Genomic DNA, 25,637 nt, shown 5'->3' with positions numbered 1-25,637 from the left:
AGTAGAAAAATAGGGACCACTCCGGTGGGAAGGTAACAGCGTTCTGTGCACCTTTGGCATCTAGTCATGCCGGCCACATGACCACAGAGACATCCTCGGACAAACACTGGCTCTTCGGCTTTGAAAGGGAGATGAGCACCGGCCCCTAGAGTTGGAAACGACTAGCACGCATGTGCGGGGGAACCTTTTCCGTTACCTTTTTTAGCCCTGGTTGCACTTGGATAAATTGCCCAATGATTATTTATATGCTAGGCCCTTACACATATTGTGAACTGCTTATTATTCCAGCAAAACTCTCGTCTTAGTGGGGGGTTTTCAGACATCCAACTGAGCTTCTGATAGCAGAAGGAGCTAATAGCTGACCAGCCCCAAGGCCTTTTAGGATTAACTATACATTGACTCTTTCCTTTTCTTTGCTCTGATCTGTGAAACAGTGATTTCAGGATGTTGTTATACTGCTGCCCTGCAGGCAAAGCTGCAGCAGCCAGGTGCAAGGTGGAACAGCATCTACTGAGTGATGGTAGTGTAAATAAATAAATAAGACTGATAATGCTGCGGTCATTATCAGTACCCACAAACAACCAGCATCTGATTCTCAAGATGTGGTATATATCCTTTCCCGAACCTAAAGCCCTCTATGGGGGCCAGAGATGTACTATCTGATGGACTGACATCCAGCATTTTTAGAGGCTTCAGACTGGAGAAGACTGTAATTACAAAACAGAGATCTGCAACAAATAATAGCAGTAGGGCATTCCAACCCAGTTTGCTCCCCCCGCTCCCAAACTATTTCACATTCTACAGCTACTGAGCGTATTCACTTCTCACTGGCTAATTAAAAAGAGTTCTGGCTTTCCCTTTTTAATGCTGCAAATTCTCATCCTCTCCTTAGTGTATGGAACTCTTTTCAGTATCCTTGTTATTCTTGTTACATAGCTCTTGAGTATCGATACTTTCTTTTGGAAGATGCATCTGAACATACAGCAGGGATGATTGAAATGCAAGACTCCTGTCATGCTGTAGACCTCAACAGCCATTCAGGAATGTGCTGAGTACTATAAAGTGTTAATATCCCATCACGAAGCTCCAGAACCTCAGCGGCCAAATGGGGGCTACAAAATCATAGAAGTATTCTAAACCAAAACACAAAGGAACAAAGGATTAAACAAGCACAGATGTTTTGTAGGGATGTCCACCCCATTTCTGGGAAGAAGCCCACTGCAGCTGTTGTCCTCCTGATGCTCTATTTGCTTAGGCAGGCCAGCCTACATTAACCTTCCAGGTCATTTGAGTTTGTCTTTTCCTGCTTGACAAATAAAAGAGGACTCTGATGGACACGTACCTACCCCGGTAACGTATCCAGATGAAAACCTTCTACGTTGCCCTTTTAAGATAATTTTAAAACAAATTACAATGTGCCTTTTGAATGTGAGCAGCCTTGCAGCAAGCAGGACAAAGCTGACCTGTTAAGAATGATTAAGTTATGGGTAAGGAAAATGGTGAGAGGTTTGAGTATCGATACTCAAGAGCTATTGAAACCTTTTTGAAGAAAGGTTTCAATATCTATTACACTGTAATTTAGAAAAGTCGGTAAACCAGGCATGAGAGAGGTGTACAGTATATAGCAAGAGACAGGGAAGAATACTAGAAATTGTTCTCCAAGGAAAATATTTATTGGAGAGTTAGAAAGACCCAGAAAGCACTATTTTTCATTCTTACCAGCTAAAGATTTTACTCTGCTGCTTTAGATGTTCAAGCCTATTATAAGATGCTAACTGCAAACCAGGGACTAGAGAGTTGTAAGCATCAAGAGAGTTGCTACCTTAGAAATCAACTTCCCTCTCACCGCTGCACACATTTCCACTCACCACTTCAACCTCTGTGTCAATGCAGAGGAGCACAGAGGGAATATTCTACAAGATATGTGGAGATTATTGATGGTTCATGTTTTGCTAAAGTAAGAGTAAAGGTAAAGGTGTCCGACTCCAGGGATGGTGCTCATCTTCGTTTCTTAGCCAAGGGAGCCAGTGTTATCCGAAAACACTTCTGTGATCATGGGGCCAGCATGACTATACACACCGAAGCACACAGAATGCTGCTACCTTCCCACCAAAGTGGTACCTATTTATCTACTTGCCTTTACATGCTTTCAAACTGCTACGTGGGCAGGAGCTGGGGAAAGTAACAAGAGCTCACCCTGTCATGCAGTAGTAGCAAAAGCATTACAGAGGGTGGTGAGCACAGCACAAGACAATGTGGGCTGTCCCCTGACACCACTGGATGACATCGCCAAGGCTCGCTGCCTTGAAAGAGTGAGGAAAATTCTCAGGGATGACTCACACCCTGGACGGTACCTCTTTACTCTCCTACCATTGGGTAGGAGATACAGGAGTATAGCCAGCCGTACCAACAGGCTGAAGAACAGCTTCTATCCATGGGCTGTCAGTTTCTTGAACGGGAAATAACTTTATGTATGATTGACTTGTGAGGCCGGTGTATCATGCAATTAGCTCACATGGTGTAACAAGATGGTGGGTTTGTTGTCACTGTGAGATGTTGGGGGGGGTCACGAAGGGAGGCTCAGCCAATCTCAATGCATACATGGTTGTACTTAGACAATAAAGGTTCATTCAACAATAGCAATAGCACTTAGACTTATATACCACTTCACAGTCCTCTCTAAGTGCTTACAGAGTCAGCTCATTGCCCCAACAGTCTCCAAAAAAACCCCAAAAACCATCACACAACTCTGGGTGGTTTACAAAAGCCAAGAATGAGAAAGCAGATAGTTGATCTATTTGCTAAATTTATATATTGCCTTTACTCCAGAAAAAAAAGAATGGCTTTCATCAAGACTCCTTCCTTCATTTTTCCCCAAAACAAAATATGGCTAGGGTAAGTTGAATGGTGGTGATCTGCCCATAGCTATTCAATGAATTTCCATAGTTGAGGGTAAAACCTGAACCTAAGTTGCCTTAAATCTAATCCAACAACCTGTTTTTGTGGTTGCTTTGAGAAATACAGCCCAAGTTCTTTGAAAAACAAATGAGTAATCATAGGATCCAAGATGTGTGTCTTCACAAGCAACCATGGAAACAAGGTTTTAGACGGTAGGTGGCACTAAGAGACTATGTTAACTTCATAGTCGATATCCTTCAGCTCACATACCAAAGGTCAGTTGAAGCAGGAAGTATCCAGAATTATTTCAACCCAGCACAAGCTAAGTTGAATTTATTCGTGGCTCTTCTTAGTTGCAGACATGTGGCAGGAGTTTCTGCAGACTGTCCGGTGAGTGTAAAAAGCGGCAAGCAAACTAGGGAGAGGGCAGCATTTGAGTGACAGGCAGTTTACATTTGCCTGGATTTCTACCAAAGAAGCCAGTTGGATAGTGAAGAAGCACCGATCGTACTGCTGCTGGAGGGGAGATCTTCAATATCAAGGCAGCCACTTCTAGTTGTTGTAGACAGAAATGGGTGCTATAAAAGCGATAAGATTTTATTATGGAGCAATAAAGTTGCAGTGCTTGCATCCTCAGGCTGTAGATGTATATTTTGATTCTTGCCTCTTATGTAAACATGCATAGAAAAAAATGGTGGATAAATCCTCTTGACATAATGAAACATACATATATGCATGAAATGAAGGAAAGTACATTTTGTCCTGAGGATATAATGGAAGAACCATAGTGTAGTTTTCCCTTTGCAAAATACTGAGGAAGTGAACTTGAAGTCTGCTTCAAATTAACATTCCTAAAATTCCTTGGTGCTGAATCAACCACATAAGGACTCTGAAAAGCTAAATTCTTTGGAGATATTCTTTTATATAATCCACAACAACATGCTTTACATGAGGTTGCTCTTTTAACAGCCTTCAGAAGTTTCAAGTGGTGCACAGTGCAGCTGTCTAGGTAGTCAAAGGTGTTGGATGTTTGACATAACTGCTACATGAGTTGCATCGGTTAATAGTGTGTTTTCAGGTGCAATTCAAGGTGTTGGTTGTCACTTTCAAAACCCTTTGTGGCTTTGGGACTCAGTTACCTGAGGAATTGTTTTCTCCAAATTGTTTTTATCCATCCAATCCAGTTTGGCAGGTTGGGCATGCTCCTGGTTCCAACAGCCAAGGAATGTTAGCTGGTTAGGAGTGGTGGCTTTTCTGCTATAACCCTTGTTGTAACAATCTCTCTCCAGAGATTAGGATACACTCAAACCTGTTGGTGTTTTGTAAAGCCTTGAAGAACTGTTTGTGTGCCCAGGCCTGATTATGCGCCCGGGCCTGGGGTACCAAGTTTGTGAAAAGTCTGTGAAAAACTGTAACATCTACAGTTCTCTCTCTCTCTTTTTTTCCAGTTACCACGTATATATTTTGTATTTTTACTTGTTTGCCACCAAGAGTCACTAAAGAAAAGCAGCCATAGAAATTGAATAAAATAAATAAATTCCTTAAACCATGATGTCTGAAAACCAGCTCCTTGAATTGCACCTGGGAAACACACTGAGTGTTAAATTAAGCCTGTTTTATTCATGGCCTGTGGTTAAGATGAACCAACATCACAGAAACATTGCAAAAAAAGATACAGCCTCCAAGGGCCATCAGCATCAACGTCAGGCACTCACTAGTGAATGAGATCAAAGTAGGATGTATTGGCGGTTTCAGGTTTTCAGACACAGTGCCTCCCCTTTGGTCTGTGGTCATGTTTTTTTTTCATCTGCCATTCTGTCCTTGCCTTCAAAAGACAGATAAGAGCAGGACTTGAGGCTAAGGTTAATCACAATAATGCTAAACTGCTCAGTTGGCTAAGTATTTTATCTCCCTAGCTGTTATCAGTTTAATGCGAGGTGAAATCATGTAAAAATGGAACAATGACACCCACTTCTCCCCTATCCCTGTCGCTCCTGAAAGGAGTACAAAGGAATCCACAAATCAGCTTTTATTACATATATCAGAGGTCCCCAACCTTTTAGGCACCAGGGACCGTTTATGTGGCGAGAGGGGGCATGGCTTTGTGTGCTACATGCATCCCGCAGATGGGGCTTTGCTTATTTGTGCAGCCCGGTTGCAGGCATGCCTAAGCCCGGTACCAGTCCCTGGACCCAGGGTTGGGGACCCCTGGCCTATATAATGAGAAGAAAAGAAGCAGGGAAGGCAGGAACCATAAGTAAAAGATCTACTTATGACAAAGCTCCATTAGTGATTGATGTTTTTTAGAAATTTATGCAATTGAATGGAATGCAGGAGTAGGATATAGAAAAGAGCATAGCAATGACAGAGTTCTGTGGTTAGACCTACTCCTGTACACAGTGGGAAGGTGATGTTTTCCTTGCCAGGTGATAGAGCAAAAGAGGGGGGTAATTCATCCAATTGATTTATACATTCACACTAAATGCATAATCAGAATAGCTCCATTTATTAATGAAAAGATACAGAAGCAGCAGAGACAGGACAGAGGCTCTTGTAGGACTTAGCTTCCTAATCCAACAATATAGATAGATCCCGGAGGTTGCTAACATTTCAAAAATCATTTTGACATTAAGTGAGGAATAAGAGAGCCAATTTTTTTTCTAGCAATTAAGTCACCAGGTTAAAAACCAGGAGCTGTGAGTTCTAGTATTATCATAGCATGAAAGCCAGCTGGGTGACTTTAGAGCAGTCACAGTTTCTCAGCCTATAATGTCAGGCTCAGGCAACAAGCCAGTTGGTCAATTTCTGTTGCAACCAATGGATCAATACTTGGTTGATCCAAAAAAAAAAAGACGCTGAATCTGCAGGAAATCAGAAAAAAAAATCAAGTGGGGAAAGAATAATCTTCTTAACCCAGAGTTCATGGTAATTTAGGAATGAGAGCAGTAAATGACCATTTTTCCTCTCTCCTATTGATCAGTTTGAAACAGCACTATAGGAGTGAAGACAATCACACTTCTGACTTCAAAGTAATTTGGAAAGATTAAGGAAATGTTGCCCTAGAAAAGTACCCTACATGAAATATTTCCAGCTACATTACAGAAAATAAAAGATTCCTTCCCTGTGCTAGGAAAACACTAAATAATATTAAATAAATCACTAAATGATCTTACATAAGTCACTGTCTTTCCTATATTCAATTAACATTTCGGAATAATACCAGCACCTTAGAATTAAGTTTAAAGATGAGAAAGAGAAGCATTTTAAATTCTTAAACACTATATAGATGATATGCTATTATTATGTCTCTGCTTGGATGAAAACTAAAGTACTGTAATTTCTCTGGTGTTTTTTTTTCTTCATATGCCACTGATCCCAGGGCAAAGGGCTGTTTCAGACTTTTTTCTATTGCACAAAAAGTAAATATATAATCCAAAATCATGTGCCAAGTTAATAGTTGTTTGAAGAGACCTTAAAGAAGACACTTGAGTAAGGTTTTCAGAAATGAAATGTGCACGGTTTATTTGGCTTCAATAGATCATTCATTTAGTTAAGGTTCTTTTTCAGGTAGATAATCTTCTCCCCACACCACACCAATGTGTAGCTATTGCTTATTCTCTATAAAGGATTGTGCTGTTGTTTTTGGAAATTTACATGCTTTTTTCCACTGATAGTCTTCACCCTTTATTACTAAATATTTGAAAAAGCCATAGTAGCTATGTTTCATGAGGGGTGAACAATCCAAAGCTTGAAAGCCGATACCTTTAATAAACTTGTTGTTGTTAGCTGCGAAGTCGTGTCCGACTCATCGCGACCCTATGGACAACGTTCCTCCAGGCCTTCCTGTCTTCCACCATCTTCTGGAGTCCATTTAAGCTCACGCCTACTGCTTCAGTGACTCCATCCAGCCACCTCATTCTCTGTCGTCCCCTTCTTCTATTGCCCTCGATCTTTCCCAGCATTAGGCTCTTCTCCAGTGAGTCCTTCCTTCTCATTAGGTGGCCAAAGTATTTGAGTTTTAGCTTCAGGATCTGGCCTTCTAAAGAGCAGTCAGGATTGATCTCCTCTAGGACTGACCGGTTTGATCGCCTTGCAGTCCAAGGGACTCGCAGGAGTCTTCTCCAGCACCACAGTTCAAAGGCTTCAATTCTTTGGCGCTCAGCCTTTCTTATGGTCCAACTTTCACTGCCATACATTGCAACTGGGAAGATCATAGCCTTGACTATACGCACTTTTGTTGACAGGGTGATGTCTCTGCTTTTTAGTGTGCTGTCTAGATTTGCCATGGCTTTCCTTCCCAGGAGCAAGCGTCTTTTAATTTCTTGGCTACAGTCCCCATCTGCAGTGATCTTGGAGCCCAGGAAAACAAAATCTGTCACTACCTCCATTTCTTCCCCATCTATTTCCCAGGAATTGAGAGGGCCAGATGCCATGATCTTGGTTTTCTTAATGTTAAGTTTCAACCCAACTTTTGCACTCTCCTTCTTCACCCGCAACAAGACGCTCTTTAGTTCTTCTTCACTTTCTGCCATTAGAGTGGTATCATCTGCGTATCTTAGGTTGTTGATATTTCTTCCGGCAATCTTAATTCCAACTTTTGATTCATCTAGCCCTGCCTTTCTCATGATGTGCTCTGCATATAAGTTAAATAGGCAGGGCGACAGTATACAGCCTTGCCGGACTCCTTTCCCAATTTTGAACCAATCAGTGGTTCCGTGTCCAGTTCTCACTGTTGCTTCTTGGCCCGCATATAGGTTTCTCAAGAGACAAATAAGATGGTCTGGTACTCCCATCTCTTTAAGAACTTGCCACAGTTTGTTATGATCCACACAATAAAAAGGCTTTAGCATAGTCAATGAAGCAGAAGTAGATGTTTTTCTGGAACTCCCTAGCTTTCTCCATGATCCAGCGTATGTTGGCAATTTGATCTCTAGTTCCTCTGCCTCTTCGAAATCCTGCCTGTACTTCTGGTAGTTCTCGATCCACATACTGCTGAAGTCTAGCTTGTAGGATTTTAAGCATGACTTTACTAGCATGAGAAATGAGTGCAATGGTGCGATAGTTTGAACATTCTTTGGCACTGCCTTTCTTTGGAATTGGAATGTAAACTGATCTTTTCCAATCCTGTGGCCACTGTTGAGTTTTCCAAATTTGCTGGCAAATTGAGTGTAGCACTTTTACTGCACTGTCTTTTAAGATTTTGAATAGCTCAGCTGGAATACTGTCACCTCCACTAGCTTTGTTGTTGCTCAGCTTTTCTAAGGCCCACTTCACTTCACATTCTAGGATGTCTGGCTCGAGGTCAGTGACCACCTCATTGTGATTATCTGGGACGTTAAGCTCATTCTTGTATAGTTCTTCTGTGTAATTTTGCCACCTCTTCTTAATCTCTTCTGCCTCTGTTAGGTCCCTGCCATTTTGGTCCTTTATCGTGCCCATTTTTGCATGGAATGTTCCCTTCATCTCTCCAATTTTCTTGAAAAGATCTCTGGTCCTTTAATAAACTACAGTATTGTAAATTGCTACAAGATTTCAAGGATTTTTTACTCAGCTAGCTTGCACACCCAATAAAGTTCAAAGTTCTGCCCAGATGCAGATTAATATCTGTTGAAGCGCGTTAGTCCAAAATATCAACAAGTCATCCCATTTGAGAAATACTGATGTATTTCTGTGGCTTGAGCTGAGACTCAGTATGGTCAAGCTCTTCAGTCATTGAATCTGTAGCCTTCTAGACAACCAGTTGTTTTTTGCTTTGGCTTTTCTAGGGGAGTTGATAAAGAGCCTTGGTGGAGCAGTGGGCTAATGCTTCCTTAAGTAACACCAGCTGCCTGCAATCAGTGCAGGTTCGCATCCCACCAGGCTCAAGGTTGACTCAGCCTTCCATCCTTCCGAGGTAGGTAAAATGAGGACCCAGATTGTTGGGGGCAATTAAGCTGACTTTGTAATAATGCCACTTGGGGTGTGTGTGAAAGAGCAGGCATATACATAGAATGAAGGCTACTGCTAAGTTTGTAAGCCGCCCTGAGTCTTCGGAGAAGGGCGGGATATAAATGGAATTAAAAAATAAAAAATAAAAAAAATAAATCAGGGACAAACTTGCCTGTCCATATATCAATCAAGAAAAAAACAAACAAGACATATACACTTTACCCATTGTATGTTCTCTGCTCCCCAATTTTTATTTCAGATGCCACTACTTACCTTACTGATAAAACCTGTGTTCGCCATTTCTGTTGTGTAGCAAGCATCAGCATGAAAGTGTGGCAGAATTGTATGAAGATGCAGCGATGTCATTAAGGAAGGGTTAAAAACACAGTGGCCACAAGACTGAAGTCCCATCCCTTTGCTACTGTGCTCAATGCAAGATATATAAAAAGTATAGAGCTTTGATCTCATGCTTGTGGCTATCAATCCTGCCTCTTTTGATCCATTCTCTGACATCCCTGTGCAAATATAATCCATGCTATTTCAATGATCTGTTATCTTGAAACTCATTTATATTTTAAATTTTGGGGGAATCTTTTTTTTTCACAAGCTCATCATTTTATCTGCAGGGGCTGGCTGCAAATTGTCATTTTTCTTCTTTCATCAGAGTTCCTTTTAGCTTCTACCTTATGTTATTTTGATTGTTTTGTAGGTCTTTTGACACATCTCAGAAAAATGTGATCACAGTATCTTGTGTTATAGGAGGTGGAAGCCTCCTGATTTACTGGCTCCTGACGAGGCGCAGGATGAAAACCCTAGAAATAGGAGAGGGATGGTGGGGCTTAGGTGAAAAACCATCAAGAAGTCAAGAAGATCAAATGATTAAACCATTCCAAGTGAAAACCTCTGAGAAAGAAATCCAGGTATGAACGAGCATGAGCAAACTTAAGAGATTTTGAGAATTAACTATACTGCCAGAGTGATCCACGTGGAAGATTAGAGGAGTCAAGATGGTGGCTGCAAGTGAAGAATTGACCCACCCAAACCCCTTTATTTGCTGGGGGAAAAAATAAAGACAGGGCTTCAGTCCCATAGTGGCAGACTGCAACTTAACTATGAACATACCTTGTGTCTGCCCTTCTATATTATTGTGCATCATTTACCTCACACTATATAATAACTATGTTAAATCTGGCAGGTCAAATATATGTCAGACATTCATTATAGATTGTTTAATGTATGCATACTTATATGTCTCATTAGCTACTATGTAGAATATCATGCAGCCACAGTTCTGTCCAGTGTTGCATGAGTTCAAGTAAAATACAAACAGCTGTCTTTCCAGCAAAAACGTGCTTTTAAAATATCTAATATAGCATCATCTCCATAAGAAATTTTCTCTCTCTTTCTAGGATTTGTACCGGAGGCTTGACCACATTCGCTATACCCCACCACTAGAGGGAGCTGCCTTTCATTATGGTTTCAACTCAAACTATTTGCAGAAAGTGGTCTCTTATTGGAGAAATCAGTTTGACTGGCAGAAACAAGTTAAAATCCTTAACCAGTACCCACATTATAAAACTTCTATTGAAGGTAAATTCTTCCCCACTAAACTACTGTATATATATATATATATATATATATATATATATATATATATATATATATATATATATATATATATATATATATATATATATCTCCTGTAACAAATATCTCTGGTCCTGCCTGTTTCTGAATTTTACATTAAACTTGGTATAAGTTTCTCTGGTATACAATAGTGGGGGGGGGAGGAGAGATTGTTGTTCGATTCAGTCACGTCCAATTCTTAGAGACTGCTTGGAAAAGGTCTCTGCATTTTTCTTGTCAAGGTTTTTCAGAAGCGGTTTGTCCCTTCCTAGGCTGAGAGACAGTGACTGGCCCAAGGATACCCACCTGGCTTTTTGCCTAAGGCAGGACTAGAACTCATGGTCTCCCAGTTTCTTTCACCACTGCACCAAACTGGCTCTCGTTTAGCACTCACCGTTAATTGTATTGAATTTCCAACAGGGATAGAAGTTCATTTCATTCGTGTGAAACCATCACATATCACAAAAGACCAAATTGTCAGACCTTTGCTGATGGTGCATGGCTGGCCTGGCTCCTTTTATGAATTTTACAAGATCATTCCTTTGCTTACTGGTCCATCCAGTCATGTTTCAAACAGTGAAGATGTAATCTTTGAGATCATTTGTCCATCCATCCCGGGCTATGGCTTTTCTGAGCCTCCCCACAAGCAGGGTAAGTAATTTTCCTAGCAAACAGTTTTAATTTATTATAATTAAATAATAGTGTGATTTTTTTTCTTTATAGAGGAACATGGAGTAATATTAAGCAAATAAAGTTATAACCAGTAGAAAGCACAGGTTTGTCAAAAACAGATCATGCCAAACCAATCTTATTTCATTCTTTGATAAAGTGACTAAATTAATAGACCAAAGAAACACTGTGGACATAGTATACTTAGATTTTAGTAAGGCGTTTGACAAAGTAGACCACAACCTGCTGCTTTGTAAGCTAAAAAAAGGTGGGATAGACAACAACACCATCAGCTGGATCTGTTGCTGGCTGACAAACTGTATTCAGCGAGTAGTCCTCAATGGAACTACATCCACATGGAGCGAAGTAAACAATGGGGTACCACAAGGCTCCATCTTAGGACCAGTACTCTTTGATATTTTCATAAATGACTTATGAAAAGGGGAATTGAAGGGGAACACATCAAGTTTGCGGATGACATCAAACTGGCAGAAATAGCCAATACCCCAGAAGAAAAGCTCAGGATCCAAAAAGATCTTGACAGATTTGAACAATGGGCCCTATCCAACAAAATGAGTTTCAATGTGGAGAAAAGTAAAGTTTTATATTTAGGCATGAAAAATCAAAGGTACAAGTACAGATTGGGCAAGACCTGGCTGAGGGACCTTGGAGTCCTAGTTGACAATCACTTGACTATGAGCCAGCAGTGAGCAGCAGCAGCAACCAAAAAAGCTAATACAATCCTGGGTTGTATGATCAGAGGCATAGAATCAAGATCATGCGACATATTAGTACCACTTTAAAAAAAACCTAGTAAGACCACGCCTGGAATACTGCAACCAGTTTTGGTTACCATACTATAAAAAAGATGTTGAGACTTTGGAAAAAGTTCAGAGAAGAGCAACTAAAATGATCAAAGGCCTGGAGATTAAAACATATGAAGAATGTGGATTTGGGTTTGGCTAGTCTAAAAAAAAGAAGAAACAGGGGCGACATGATAGCGGTATTCCAGTATTTGAGGGGCTGCCACAAAGAAGAGGGGGTCAAATTATTCTCCAAAGCAACAGAGGGCAGGACAAGAAACAATGGTTGTAAACTGATCAAAGAGAGAAGCAACCTGGAATTAGGGAGAAACTTCCTAACAGTGAGGACAATTAACCAGTGGAACAGCTTGCCTTCAGAAATTGTGGGTGCTCCATCACTGGAGGTTTTTAAGAAGAGACTAGACAGTCACTTGTCTGAAATGGTATAGGTTCTCCCGCTTGAGCAGGGGTCCCTTCCAGCTCTATTCTGTTCTAACATGTTGGGCACTCTATGGCTATATAAACTGTATGTTAATACAGTCTTATGGCATTTTAAGAGTTAGTGAATTTATTGTGGCCTTGGTTTGGATGGTATAAGGAAGAGAAGAGATTATCAAAATGAGGTAAGAGAGAAATGAAATGCAAAAGGTACAGACTATTTATTGGCCAACTACCAGTACTAGTTTGTGTCTGGGGTTGCTAAATCCATGTTATACAACTACTGCCGGTAGGTGGCAGCAGTTAGTTCTTGTGTCTACCTGTGCCATCTAGTGGTCACCTGACTATATACAACAGCTCTTGTGACACATACAGGCTTTCTTGCATTATGAACGCTACAAGTGATGAAAGGCACATCGATGTTAATGCCACAGATTAAACTGAGCCGTGCAGTGAAGTTCAGCTATGTCATAATAAAATCGGTTTTAGTAGTTTTTGTGTTCAGGAATCCTGTGAATTTGAAATGCTTCCCATACATTTACTGAATGTTGATTTTTCTGATGTCAAATCTGAATTTTATTCTCTTTGGCTTCTTCGGATTATATGTTAAGTTCAAGACAAACACATTTTTAATATCACGTTTATCCCAACTAACAGGTTTTGACTCAATAGCTGCTGCTCGGATTTTTCACAAGCTGATGCAGAGATTGGGTTTCCAGGAATATTACTTGCAAGGTGGAGACTGGGGCTCCAAAATCACCATGAACATGGCACAGATGCTGCCAAAGTAAGTGGTTGGAATCTGTCATTCACTTTGGTGTTTTTATATATATACATGATAGGAACTGTTCTTCCATATCATGACTCTTTAATCTGCTCCTGGAAAGATAACATATATTATAAAAAATATTCTGAAAATTATCAGAACAAATAATTTTAAAAAGTGGATTGTGGATTCTAGCCCCATGAAGAATATTTTTTTCTTCATGAAGAATTTCTAGATTGTTTAACTATACTCAGAGGAAGCAACTGAAAAATGTCAGATGTTACAATAAAACAATAATTTTAGTTGCCTTTTACATCCTTTGTCAATACAGGTAGTCCTCAACTTACAACCACAATTGAGCCAAAAATATATGTTGTTAAGCGAGAAATTTGTTACATGAGTTTTGCCCCATTTTACAACTTTTCTTGCTACTTAGTTAAGTGAATCATGGCCGTTGTTAAATTAGTAACACAGTTGTTAAGTGAATCTGGTTTTCCCATTGAGTTTGCTTGTCAAAAGGTCACAAAAGTGGATCACATGATGCTGGGGCACTGCAACTATTATAAATGTGAGCTGGTTGTCAAGCATCCAAATGCAAATCACGTAACCATGGGGATGCTACCATGATCATAAGTGTGAAAAATGGTCATAGAGCACTTATTTCAGTGCTGTTGTAACTGTTTTAAGTCAAGGACTACCTTTATCAGTTTTCTCACATATCTTACATTCTTCCCGATTTTGCTTGTTTTAAACGTGCTACACACCATGTTTCCCCAAAAGACCTACCCTGAAAATAAGCCCTAGTTTTGGGGCAAGGCGCATGCCTAAAAATCAAGCTAGGGCAGGGGTGGGAGGCTGGAGCTGCCCCATGTGCCCCCCACACACACTTACCTTGCAGCCAGGCCTCTCCTCGCCAGCCCACTTCTTCAGCAGCGTCCCCAAGCCTGCATTTTGCAGTCAGAGGCCTTTTTGGAAGGCTACTGCAGCAGAGAACCGAGCTATGGATTCAATGCATAGCTTGGTTCTGCAAGGCCTCTGCAGCCAAGAACCGAGCTATGGATTGAATCCATAGGTTGGTTCTCTGCTGCAGTGGCCTTCCGGAAAGGCCTTTGACTATAAGATGCAGGCCAGAGCTCCATTCTGTTGCAGAATGAAGCTGCTCCTTTGGCCGCAGAAGAAGTGGGCTGGCTGGGTGGGGCTGTCGGTGCCAGAGGTGAGTGGAAAAGACACAGACCCCTGGTGAAAATAAGATCTTGTGCCTCTTTTGGAAGCAAAAAAAAAAAAAAAAGACTGGGTCTTATTTTTGGGGAAACAAGGTATACTTTTACTAATGTATCTCGTTTACCACGAGATACATAAGCATATTTAGGATCACTTTCTTTTCCTTGATTTCAGATCTGTAAAAGGACTTCATACCAATATGGTGTTTATATCGAAATATGGTTTGGGAGACCTGCTAGGTTTACTACTGGGAGCCTATGTACCATGGCTGGTGGGCCTAACCAGAGAAGACGCACGGCGCATGTTCCCTTTTTTTAAGCATATATATCATATATTGCGTGAATCTGGGTATATGCATATCCAGGCCACCAAACCAGATACAGCAGGTTAGTAAACTCAGTTCCTTATGAAAAATCAAAAACTCATAGATAAACTAAAACAAATATGAATTTAATGTACGAAACATTTTAAGGAAGGCAAATAGCACCAACTGAAGCAAGGAATCAGCAAGTTTCAGTCATGTTGTTCTACACACAAATCTTGGAATATAAAATATTTTTTCAAAAAGTAAAAAAATCAAGACACATTCATTTTTATATTTCCAATAGAATTTTAAGGGGGCACGGTCGCCTAGTGGTTAAGACACTAGACTTGTCAACCGGAAGATTGGCAGTTTGAAACCCAAGTACCATGTGATAGGGTGAGCTCCTGTTCCTGCCAACTCAGCACTTTGAAAGCATGGAAATGTAAATATATAAATAAATACCACTTTGGTAGTAAGATAATGGCTTGTCATGCACCTCAACATATAGTCATGCCAGCCACATGACCACATAAGTATATTTGTACAGTAATGGCTCCTATGGCTAGGACAGGGGTGTCAAACTCAATTTCATTGAGGGCCGCATCAGCATTGCGGTTGCCCTCAGGGGGCTGGGTGGGTGTGGCCTACTGAGTGGGCGTGGCTAGAGCGCATATGGCCTACTGGGTGGGCGTGGCCAGCTCTACATCGTTCGCATCAAGGCTATGGGGGCCTGGGCAGGAGTGGGACAGATCTGAGGGCCTCTGGCAGAAGGAGGGTCTCTGGGCCAGGGCCAAGGCAGTGGGGGCCGTTCCCTCACTGTTTCCAGGATGGCTTCACGGGCCACATGAAACCACTTCGTGGGCCGGATCTGGCCCCCGGGCCTTGTGTTTGACATGTCTGGGCTAGGAAATAGAGATGGGCATGGAGAGTCAGACATGACTGGACAAGGAAAATCTTTATCTTAATGCATTTTTAACAACTGAAACCAAAAATAAGCACAAGGGGTATGCTGAATAATTGGTTACATTGAATAAAATTAATTCCAAATTGCAGATTCAACAATTTTAAAGCATTTTCAATTTTCACCCCTACACAAGAAGACATATATTATCTTCCATGTCGCATATGCATCATCTAAACCAGGGGTCGGCAACCTCGGCTCTTTTATGACTCGTGGACTTCAACTCCCAGAATTCCTGAGCCAGCATAGCTGGCTCAGGAATTCTGGGAGTTGAAGTCCACGAGTCATAAAAGAGCCGAGGTTGCCGACCCCTGATCTAAACCAAGGGTGTCAAACTGCCATCCTGCAGGCCGGATGCATCATAGCAAAACCATGTCCACCCCATTGCCGGCAATGGCAAAAAAGTTGCGATACGTCGCAACACATCACGTGACATTGCAAGTTTGACACCCCTGATCTAAATCAACGGACTGCAATCACCTTTTTGACTGTTGGAATATGACAACAAATACCTGTAATATAATTTAAATTACAATTTAACACTTCATTCTTCTGTTGCATTAAAAATTACACATTGATAATTAGTCTCAATTAGTATCAGTATAAGAAAGATACCAAGATCTGCAGCAAATTTGATTATATACTTCGAAGCATTTTTTCCTCAATTCTTCAGAACTCTTAGATATCCTTGTTCAAATTTAACTCAGAGTTGAGCTCTATGAATCTGAAATGGCATTATTTCAGCTGTAGATAATGCATTACAGATTGCATTGTGTATGGTCATGTTACCTCCAGACAGTGGAAGTCAAAAGCAATTTCAGATCTATAACTAAACCCACAGCTGCTATTCAAATATCTACTTCCATAGGAAAAAAATGCGTGTGGATGCTTTGAGAATCAGCATGCTGTGTTTAGCAGCAACCCAACACTCAATATTTCTAATACTGGAGAAGATAGTATTTTCAGACAAGTTGGTTTCATACTTACAAGAAGAATTAAGCTACCATAGTGATGTCAAAATGAGAATTGGTTAAAATCCAAAGCCCTAATTCTCGCTCACAAATCTTCTTAGTACAGTAGACTGTCTAGCTCCAATGCAAGCAAGTAATGTGAAAGTAAATGTGCTTTTTCTCACTTAGGATGTGGCCTAAATGACTCCCCTGTAGGTCTTGCTGCATACATCCTAGAGAAATTTTCCACATGGACAGATAAATCATTCCTCAACATGGAAGATGGGAATTTGGAAAGGTAGGGTATCTATAACAACTATGTTAGAAGAAAAGGAGAAATTGCAAATATATGACTGCTGGCTTAGAAAGATTTGGAGAATATTGCTGAAATATGAACAGTTGCAAGTTATATCAGATGAGTTGCAAGTATTTAAACCTGTGAATTCTCTTAGCATCAGCCAATAGTTGCTGGTCAATTATTTACTCTTTGCTCTAAACTTGTGACCCAGACTAATATGCATTTAAGTCCTACTAATAAAATGTGATGCCCCTTCTCAGAAAATACACTCTGGATGAACTTCTGACAAATATCATGATTTATTGGGTGACTTCCTCCATTGTGCCTTCAATGCGTTTTTATAAAGAGAATTTCCCCGGGGATCCAAATACTGCTCCTGATGCCAAGTAAGGAAGAAATTGTTTTCATTTTGAAACTAAATTAGATGTGAATGCCTAGAATTTAATTCTGTAGGATGTCCCAGAGAATGTCAAGTCTGAGTTTCTAAAAAGACATTCAAGGGCTACTATTGAGCAGTTTGTTAATTAAAAATAGGATAAAAAATTAATAATTTGGCTATATATGAAAATATAGATTTTCCAAACCATCATGGATCTATACTGACACCAATGTGTCTAAGAAAAAAATAGCATCTATTAATTAATGGTCTCTTAGATATGTTCTCTTTCTACCGCAGGGTTGCAGTTTATGTTCCAACTGGCATTGCTGCCTTCCCAAATGAACTTCTTCATTGCCCACGCTCCTGGGCAAAGAAGAAATTTAAGAACATTGTCACTTATACCTACATGCCCCGGGGAGGGCACTTTGCTGCCTTTGAGGAACCAGAGCTCTTGGCTCAAGACATCAAACAATTTGTGAAGAAGGTGGAACATCTGAATTAAACGATGTAGCATTTTTCAGAAAATGCTTTATCAACCAAACATTGCAAGTTTCTGAGCAGCTTGAATTACTTACAGCAAAATATGCTTACTGTTTTAAGTATTAAAGAGTTAGATTTTCTTCTTCTGTATGATGCTGTTAGTCATATAAGATTTTAAAAAGGACAATACTGACATTAAAGCAAGGTTTCTACAAAGTAGTGGTTCGTGTTCAGATTTACTTCTTTATACAAACTGAAATAAGGCGGGTATTTTTATAGTTCAGTGAAGCAGCACTTTCACAATCAGATAATTAAAAAGATCATTTTATATAGTTTTACAAATTAATACTTGGAAAAAAAGGTTGAATTTCATTTTTTAGATATGGTTATTTTTATTTTTATTTTTTATTTTTATTTTTATTCCATTTATATCCCGCCCTTCTCCAAAGACTCAGGGCGGCTTAGAAGCTTAGCAGTAATTTTCTCTACAGCATATTGTTTCTAACCACAGACGTATTCGAACATACAATAATTATGTCTTCAGATTGGTTCTCTTACATTATAGTACACAATGACCTAAAAGGAAGACAATCCGTTATAGTGTAGATATAATAAAACACTTTAAGCAGAGTGGTTATTTAAATGCCACAGCCTCAGTGTGCTTGGCCATTGCTACATCTGTCCCAGATTTAAACTTTGGCATGAAAACATATAAGACTGCCTCCAAAAGCCCCTTACATCTTTCTGTGCCTCAGAACAACTGGTTAAGAAACATGTCCATTTTCAGAGTTACTGTATTGTCCCACCTGTCTTTCTTATGTTGTCTCATAACTCTTGCCCAATGTTCATTTGTCTTCATACAATCCAAGTATGTGCAATAGCTATTAGGGGAATAAGATTTCTTTTTTCATCTATCTTATTATTTCTGACAGTGTTGGTAAATCCAACTGAACAGGAAATCAAAACCAAATTTTACAAACTTAAAATGAATTTATAGGAACAATTAAACACAAGTTCTATTTCCATAACGGGTAATTTTAAAATGTTACGCTCTACTAATAAAAATCAGAGGCAGATTAGTATTCCAAAAGTATGATGAAAAAAAATAACAAAACCCTGGAGATCATTCACATTCTTAGATAAGCATGTATGTAATTCTAAATTCACACCTGTCAATTTAGAGAACATCAGTCTGAATTGCTGCTTGAAATAGGAATGTACCTAACAGTATCATAAATCTGCTGTAGAGAATATAAACTTTAAATAGCCATTATTCCTCCAGAGGGGTGTTCAACTATGCTGTCCTGAACTACAATCAATCTTTTGACAATTTTCACTATTGGAAAAAGTAGCAATTTATGCAGGTTTCATCATATTTCTGGAAAAAAACCTGGAATACATCAAATTTGCATAGATGCACATATTCCACTGGAAATTCAGTATTGAATCAGTACATACTGGCTCAAGTATTTTCAAGTATCCTTTTATAGTAAAATATGCAGCACAGAATATAGGTTAAGGGGTCTATAAGGCTTTGGCAATAAATTGAATCAGTTCTCCAGAGGTACTTTCTGTTATCATAGACATATGTACATTTTCAGCTCTGTACTGCAGTTTAACATTACTTCTAAAAGAAGAAGAAATTTAAACAGGGGAATTGTTCTTTGCGATGGAAGAAACAAAAGATTAGCATAGCTAGTTAAGAACTTTTCCTTAAATATTTATCAAGAAAAATAATTAAAGCCTTTGATTGTTACTGGAGCTTGGAACCATATATAATCATCCCAGGCAGAGTTTATTTCTTCACAGGTGGAAAGGGCTGTACTATTTCCACGGCTGCATGATAAGTTAACAGTCAATTTCCTTCCTCGAGCTGGCACTTTGTAGTTTAGTTTGGGTCTAAACCAGTCAATACCACAGTTGCGATGCCCTTGAGCCATAACAATGACACTCATGGTGGGAATAGCCTGAAGCTCACTGAACACATCTGCCATGAAAAGAGAACGGAATAGCTTGCGAACACAGGCTGAGGTTGATAAACTCTCTTCGGTGTCACTCATAGATATATCTTGTAAGTTGATTTCATAGAGCTCTCTGGGGTTAACAGCTGTACCTCCAAGCAAAATAAGAACTCGTGGGACCAGTGTCAAACTGAACATGATTTCCAAGTGCTGGAAAATACTTTCAAGATCATTCAGTACTTGCTGGCACTTTTTTTTGTCCTGATCTTTCAGATAAACCTTCCTGACCATGTCTTTTTCCTATGAAATTAGGGGATTTAAGAGATGCATAATTTAGCATAAAAGGAATAAGGAAACACTTTATTTCAAAGCAAAGTATTCACATATTATTTAGAACCCCATCTCAGCTTATTAAAAGAAAAGGTATCTACTGCTACAGTCATGGCCGAAATTGTTGGCACCCCAGAAATTTTTTCCAGAAAATCAAGTATTTCTCACAGAAAAGTATTGCAGGAACACATGTTTTGCTATACGCAGGTTTATTCCCTTTGTGTGTATTGGAACACAACAAAAAAGGGAGGAAAAAAAGCAAATTGGACATAATGTTAAACAAAACTCCAAAAATGGGCCAGACAAAATTATTGGCACCCTTAACTTAATATTTGGTTGCACACCCTTTGGAAAAAATAACTGAAATCAGTCGCTTCCTATAACCATCAATAAGCTTCTTACACCTCTCACCCGGAATTTTGGACCACTCTTCCTTTGCAAACTGCTCCAGGTCTCTCTTATTGGAAGGGCGCCTTTTCTCAACAGCAATTTTAAGATCTCTCCACAGGTGTTCAATGGGATTCAGATCTGGACTCATTGCTGGCCACTTCAGAACTCTCCAGCGCTTTCTTGCCATCCATTTCTGGGTGCTTTTTGACATATGTTTGGGGTCATTGTCCTGCTGGAAGACCCAAGATCTCGGACGCAAACCCAGCTTTCTGACACTGGGCTCTACAGTGCGACCCAAAATCCTTTGGTAATCCTCAGATTTCATGATGCCTTGCACACATTCAAGGCACCCAGTGCCAGAGGCAGCAAAACAACCCCAAAACTTCATTGAACCTCCACCATATTTCACTGTAGGTACTGTGTTCTTTTCTTTGTAGGCCTCATTTCATTTTCGGTAAACAGTAGAATGATGTGCTTTACCAAAAGCTCTATCTTGGTCTCATCTGTCCACAAGACATTTTCCCAGAAGGATTTTGGCTTACTCAAGTACATTTTGGCAAACTGTAATCTTGCTTTTTTATGTCTCTGTGTCAGCAGTGGGGGTCCTCCTGGGTCTCCTGCCATAGCGTTTCATTTCATTTAAATGTCGACGGATAGTTCATGCTGACACTGATGCTCCCTGAGCCTGCAGGACAGCTTGCATTCCTTTGGAACTTGTTTGGGGCTGCTTATCCACCATCCGGACTATCCTGCGTTGCAACCTTTCATCCATTTTTCTCTTCCATCCACGACCAGGGAGATTCGCTACAGTGCCATGGGTTGCAAACTTCTTGATAATGTTGCGCACTGTGGACAAAGGCAAATCTAGATCTCTGGAGATGGACTTGTAACCTTAAGATTGTTGATATTTGTCCACAATTTTGGTTCTCAAGTCCTCAGACAGATCTCTTCTCCTCTTTCTGTTGTCCATGCTTAGTGTGGCACAAGCAGACACACAATGCAAAGACTAAGTGAACTTCTCTCCTTTTTATCTGCTTTCACGTGTGATTTTTATATTGCTCACACCTGTTACTTGCCCCAGGTGAGTTTAAAGGAGCATCACATGCTTGAAACAATCTTGTTTACCCACAATTTTGAAAGGGCGCCAATAATTTTGTCCGGCCCATTTTTGGAGTTTTGTTTGACATTATGTCCAATTTGTTTTTCCTCCCTTTTTTGTTGTGTTCCAATACACACAAAGGGAATAAACCTGTGTATAGCAAAACATGTGTTCCTGCAATACTTTTCTGTGAGAAATACTTGATTTTCTGGAAAAATTTCTGGGGTGCCAACAATTTCGGCCATGACTGTATAATAAATGGAGAGATACATGCATATTTATTCAGTTGTCATCTTCCTTGTATTTAACATCAACACAAGGCCTCTGACTGAAGTCCTCCAGCTGTACAAGATTGATATCGTCAGTAGGATAATGATACCCAGTTATACATCTTAATTCAAGCCAACCAAATGATGCTGTCAGGATGCTTCCTCAGGGTCTGAAGGCGATGGGAAGGAACAGATTCAGGCTTAATCCTGCAAAACCAAGTGATTATAGGTTTGGGACCTCTCAGAATTGGGGAGACGCCATCTTTGGCTTTGAATGCAGTAGCATTCTGAGCAGACCAAGATGGTATAGTTTGGACATCTTCATAGACTCTTGGCTCCTCTTCAAATATCAGGTGGCTATCATAGCTAGGAAGGTCCTTCTAAAGCTCTATCACTTGCAGCAATTGCATCCTTTCCTAGATAGCTGGGAAAACAGTAGGAGTGGAACGCCTTCACACTATCATTTATGCTTACCTTACATTTGGATTCTCATAATGCACCTACATTTGAAGATCATAAGTTACAACTGATCCAGAATGCAGCAATGTCAGTAATTATTCACATGCCTAACCTTAATTATGTAACACTTCTACTAAATATAACATCTGCACTAGCTTCCAGTGAACTTCCAGGAACATACTGCAGGATTGGTTTTTTTGTAGGAATGGCTGTCTCCAATAGAGGTAGTCTTCAATTTACAACAGTTCATTTAATAACTGTTCAAAGTTACAATGGCACTGAAAAAAGAGACTTATGACAGTTTTTCACACGTACAACCATTACAGCATCCCCATGGTCATGTGATTAAAATTCAGATGCTTGGCAATTGACTCATATTTATAACAATTACAGTGTCCCAGGTCATGTGGTTCCCTTTTGCAACCTTCTGACAAGCTAAGTCAATGAGGAAGCCAGATTCACTTAACAACCGTGTTACTAACTTATCAGCTGCAAGGATCCACTTAACAACTGTGACAAGGAAGGTCATAAAATGGGGCAAAATTCACTTAACAAATGTCTCAAGCAACAAAAATGCTGGGCTCAATAGTGGACCTGTATTCCCTGCTCATTCCATAAACGTGACAAGGTAGTTATGCTCCAGGATCCCTCTTAAAATGTACCTTTTACTGGGACCATGTAAGCATGTCTTCTCTACTGCGACACCTATCTTAGGGAACACAGTGCTCCCTGATATTTGGATGGGCTTAGTTTTGTAAGCCATTAAGCTTTTTCAAGAACAGTCAGTGTTGGCTAGATGCTGCATGCCAGATGCTGTAAATTAAAACATCCCTTCTGGCTCTCATATTTTTTAAAATGCAAAATTCCACCCTTCCTACTACCAAATTTATGCTGGTCCCCGAGATTTTTTTTTTCCCCCACGAGAGGAAAAGCGGCAGAGAACAGACTCCCCGTAACCCAAACCATCAATTCGGGCCTAATGCCGGTTTCACCCTGGCCTCAAGCAAAAGCCGAGGGTTTCCGTTCACTCGAGGGAACAGCAGCGATCGTTTCCCGTCCCGTCCCGCCCTGTCTCACCTGGCTAGCGGGCTTCGACAGCTGCTGCATCCCGTAGAAGCAGGAGAGCTGCTCGTAAGGCAAAGGCAGCTGCTGCCTCTGGTACAGGACGTGCTTTAAAAGCTCGCAGGTGAAACGGGAGCATCCTTCGCGGGTAACCGAGCCGGGAAAGACGACGGACAACGAGAAGGCGCCCCCAGGAGCCGGAGCCACCGGCTGAGTCGTCAGCGCCACAGTCACAGACACGGCGGCGGCGGCCTCGCGGAGTTCTAGACTGGTCTCGGCGGGCTTCAGCGGGTCGACTGCAAGAGAGAGGAGAGGGAGGTAAACGTCCTGCGTGGCTGCCCGTCTGCTTGCCCAAGAAGGAAAGAAAAAGGCCCGAGGAGCGGAAGGGAGGCCTTGTCCAAGCCCCCGCCGCCCCCAAGACGCCTCGAAAGGGGGGGAAAAAACCGCACCCGGGTGGCGCTGCAGCCTCACCTTCTCGTGGCGTTGCTATCGCCGCGGCCATCTTGTGTGCCTCACCTTTACTCCGGTTTGAATGGCCGCCTTCACGGAGCATCATGGGAACGTGGCCCATACGTCATTGGAGCGCGGGCCGATTCTCCTGGCGCCATCTTTGTCTCGGGTAAGTTGAGCGCCCTTGCCTGACTGAATGAGCTAGACCAGGGGTAGGCAACCTTGGCTCTTTTATGACTGGTGGACTTCAACTCCCAGAATTCCTCAGCCAGCCACGCTGAGGGAAAAGGGAGAGGTTTCCAAGCTGAGCCATGCTGGCTGAGGAATTCTGGGAATTGAAGTCCACCAGTCATAAAAGAGCCAGGGTTGCCTACCCCTGTTCTAGGCCTTGGCTGCTTTATGATTGGTGGACTTCAACTCCCAGAATTCCTGAGCCAGCCACGCTGAGGGGAAAGGGAGAGGTTTCCAAACTGAGCCATGCTGGCTGAGGAATTCTGGGAGTTGAAGTCCACCAGTCATAAAAGAGCCAAGGTTGCCTACCCCTGAGCTAGACACAGGGGTCTTCAAACTTGGCCCTTTTATGACTTGTGGACTTCAACTCCCAGAATTCCTCAGCCAGCTTTGCTGGCTGAGGAATTCTGGGAGTTGAAGTCCACAAGTCATAAAAGGGCCAAGTTTGAAGACCCCTGAGAGATTGTATGTTTCTGCGGCTTTTCCTGAAATGTTCAAGCTGGCCAGTCTCGCTTGCCAGGCCTGTCTTGATGTCTGACTTTATGGTGTGATTAAAATATAGATGCTACACGGGTCACCTTAGGTTAAGGGCAGCTATTTGCATGATCCTTAGAAGAGCTGCCTTGATTATCCCCGCCCCCAAACGAACTTTTAAACTTTGCCTGTGGGCCGAGGCTCAAAAGCGGAAGGAAACGAGTTTTCCTTCATTGATAAAGTTTAGACTTCAAATAATTTGCCGAAAGTAAGATGACCTGACTTCCCCCTCTTCCGGGAAAATACAAAAAGCGAATTTGCCTCCGTTTCAAGTCACCACTTAACTTAAATCTTCCCATTTTATCTTGCCCAAATGAAAGTTAATAATCGCAGATAAATTTTTTTATTTTATTTATTTATTTTATTACATTTATATACCGCCCTTTCCCGAAGGACTCAGGGCGGTTTACAGGGTGATTAAAAAACCAAGATACAAAAGTTAAAAACAAATTTAAAAAAATTATATTTGTCCCTGCATAAATAAAACCCCAGTTAAAATAAGATTAATCCTCAGCCTGGGCCAGAGAGCTAAATGCAGGACCTCCTGGCTTAACTCTTAATAGCTACTTGTGACTAACCATTGTGATAAATATTTTGAGAGGTATACCGTTATTCATTACTTTAAAATATATTGGGATAGGAGAATCTTGGAATATCTTTCCCATCACTTCATTATGATGACAAACTTCAACAAGTTCTGGGGGGGGGAATTAAAAAACATTGTGCATTTTTAAAATGATAGTGTGATTGCGACTGAAATCCTAGGTGACAGTTGAACTTGAGTTACCCTGTCAATCTGACTAATGCTTTCAGTATTTCTACTTCGTTTTCATAATAAATTAATCATGCTCCGTTTGTATATGAATCTGATGAAATGTGTTTCCTACACGGGGCAATTCATTCCAACTGATGCAACATGTTGCCAACACCTAACAGCAATCTCGTATTAAGGGTGTTACAAGAGGCTGTGATTGTATTTGTAAATAAAATACCCCACTAATTTGAAGTGGGAGAAGCATCTGTTCTGACTACATGATAGAATCTACAGTTTAGCTGCTTTTATAATTAAATTACGCCTAGGCTAAAACATGTGCCTTGTTTTGTTTAAACTGGGGAATTAAATCTGTGAAC

At 40.8% G+C, this 25,637-nt stretch overlaps 2 protein-coding genes and 1 long non-coding RNA gene across 3 annotated transcripts; 1 reads left to right on the top strand and 2 right to left on the bottom strand.

Moving 5' to 3' along the window:
* The first annotated feature begins 3,177 nt into the window (after nucleotides 1–3,177).
* Nucleotides 3,178–17,971, top strand: LOC310643436 (epoxide hydrolase 1-like). The gene is made up of 9 exons (XM_083367866.1): nucleotides 3,178–3,288; nucleotides 9,536–9,746; nucleotides 10,236–10,416; nucleotides 10,873–11,103; nucleotides 13,020–13,149; nucleotides 14,524–14,735; nucleotides 16,754–16,862; nucleotides 17,123–17,248; nucleotides 17,539–17,971. Exons 1-9 carry the CDS (start codon nucleotides 3,260–3,262, stop codon nucleotides 17,741–17,743), a joined length of 1,434 nt encoding a protein of 477 aa, XP_083223992.1. The 5' UTR covers nucleotides 3,178–3,259; the 3' UTR covers nucleotides 17,744–17,971.
* Nucleotides 14,784–16,534, bottom strand: LOC310643454. The gene is made up of 3 exons (XR_014493082.1): nucleotides 15,951–16,534; nucleotides 15,547–15,807; nucleotides 14,784–15,206 (listed from the first exon to the last, which is right to left on the bottom strand). It is a non-coding gene; the product is annotated as an uncharacterized lncRNA (long non-coding RNA).
* Nucleotides 17,972–18,778: 807 nt separating the features above from the next.
* Nucleotides 18,779–23,899, bottom strand: MAD2L1BP (MAD2L1 binding protein; the record flags this gene model as incomplete). The annotated part of the gene is given in 5 exon segments (XM_083367877.1): nucleotides 18,779–19,982; nucleotides 23,307–23,587; nucleotides 23,763–23,812; nucleotides 23,814–23,833; nucleotides 23,837–23,899. Coding segments are annotated over 5 exon segments (951 nt in total). The 3' UTR covers nucleotides 18,779–19,445.
* Between the last annotated feature and the right edge of the window lie 1,738 nt (nucleotides 23,900–25,637).

The sequence above is a fragment of the Vipera ursinii genome (assembly GCF_947247035.1).
Source record: "Vipera ursinii genome assembly, chromosome: 1".
Taxonomy (NCBI): domain Eukaryota; kingdom Metazoa; phylum Chordata; class Lepidosauria; order Squamata; family Viperidae; genus Vipera; species Vipera ursinii.
Note: the sequence above shows the minus strand (reverse complement) of the source record. Positions and strands in the feature narration are given on the sequence as shown.

What these genes read in the sequence shown, in the direction of transcription:
- LOC310643436 (XM_083367866.1), top strand. Translation starts at nt 3,260, where the DNA reads ATGTGGCAGGAGTTTCTGCAGACTGTCCG. An exon ending in GAGTTTCTGCAGACTGTCCG is followed by an intron (nt 3,289 to 9,535) that starts GTGAGTGTAAAA and finishes ATTGTTTTGTAG; the next exon opens with GTCTTTTGACACATCTCAGA. An exon ending in GAAGATGGGAATTTGGAAAG is followed by an intron (nt 16,863 to 17,122) that starts GTAGGGTATCTA and finishes GCCCCTTCTCAG; the next exon opens with AAAATACACTCTGGATGAAC.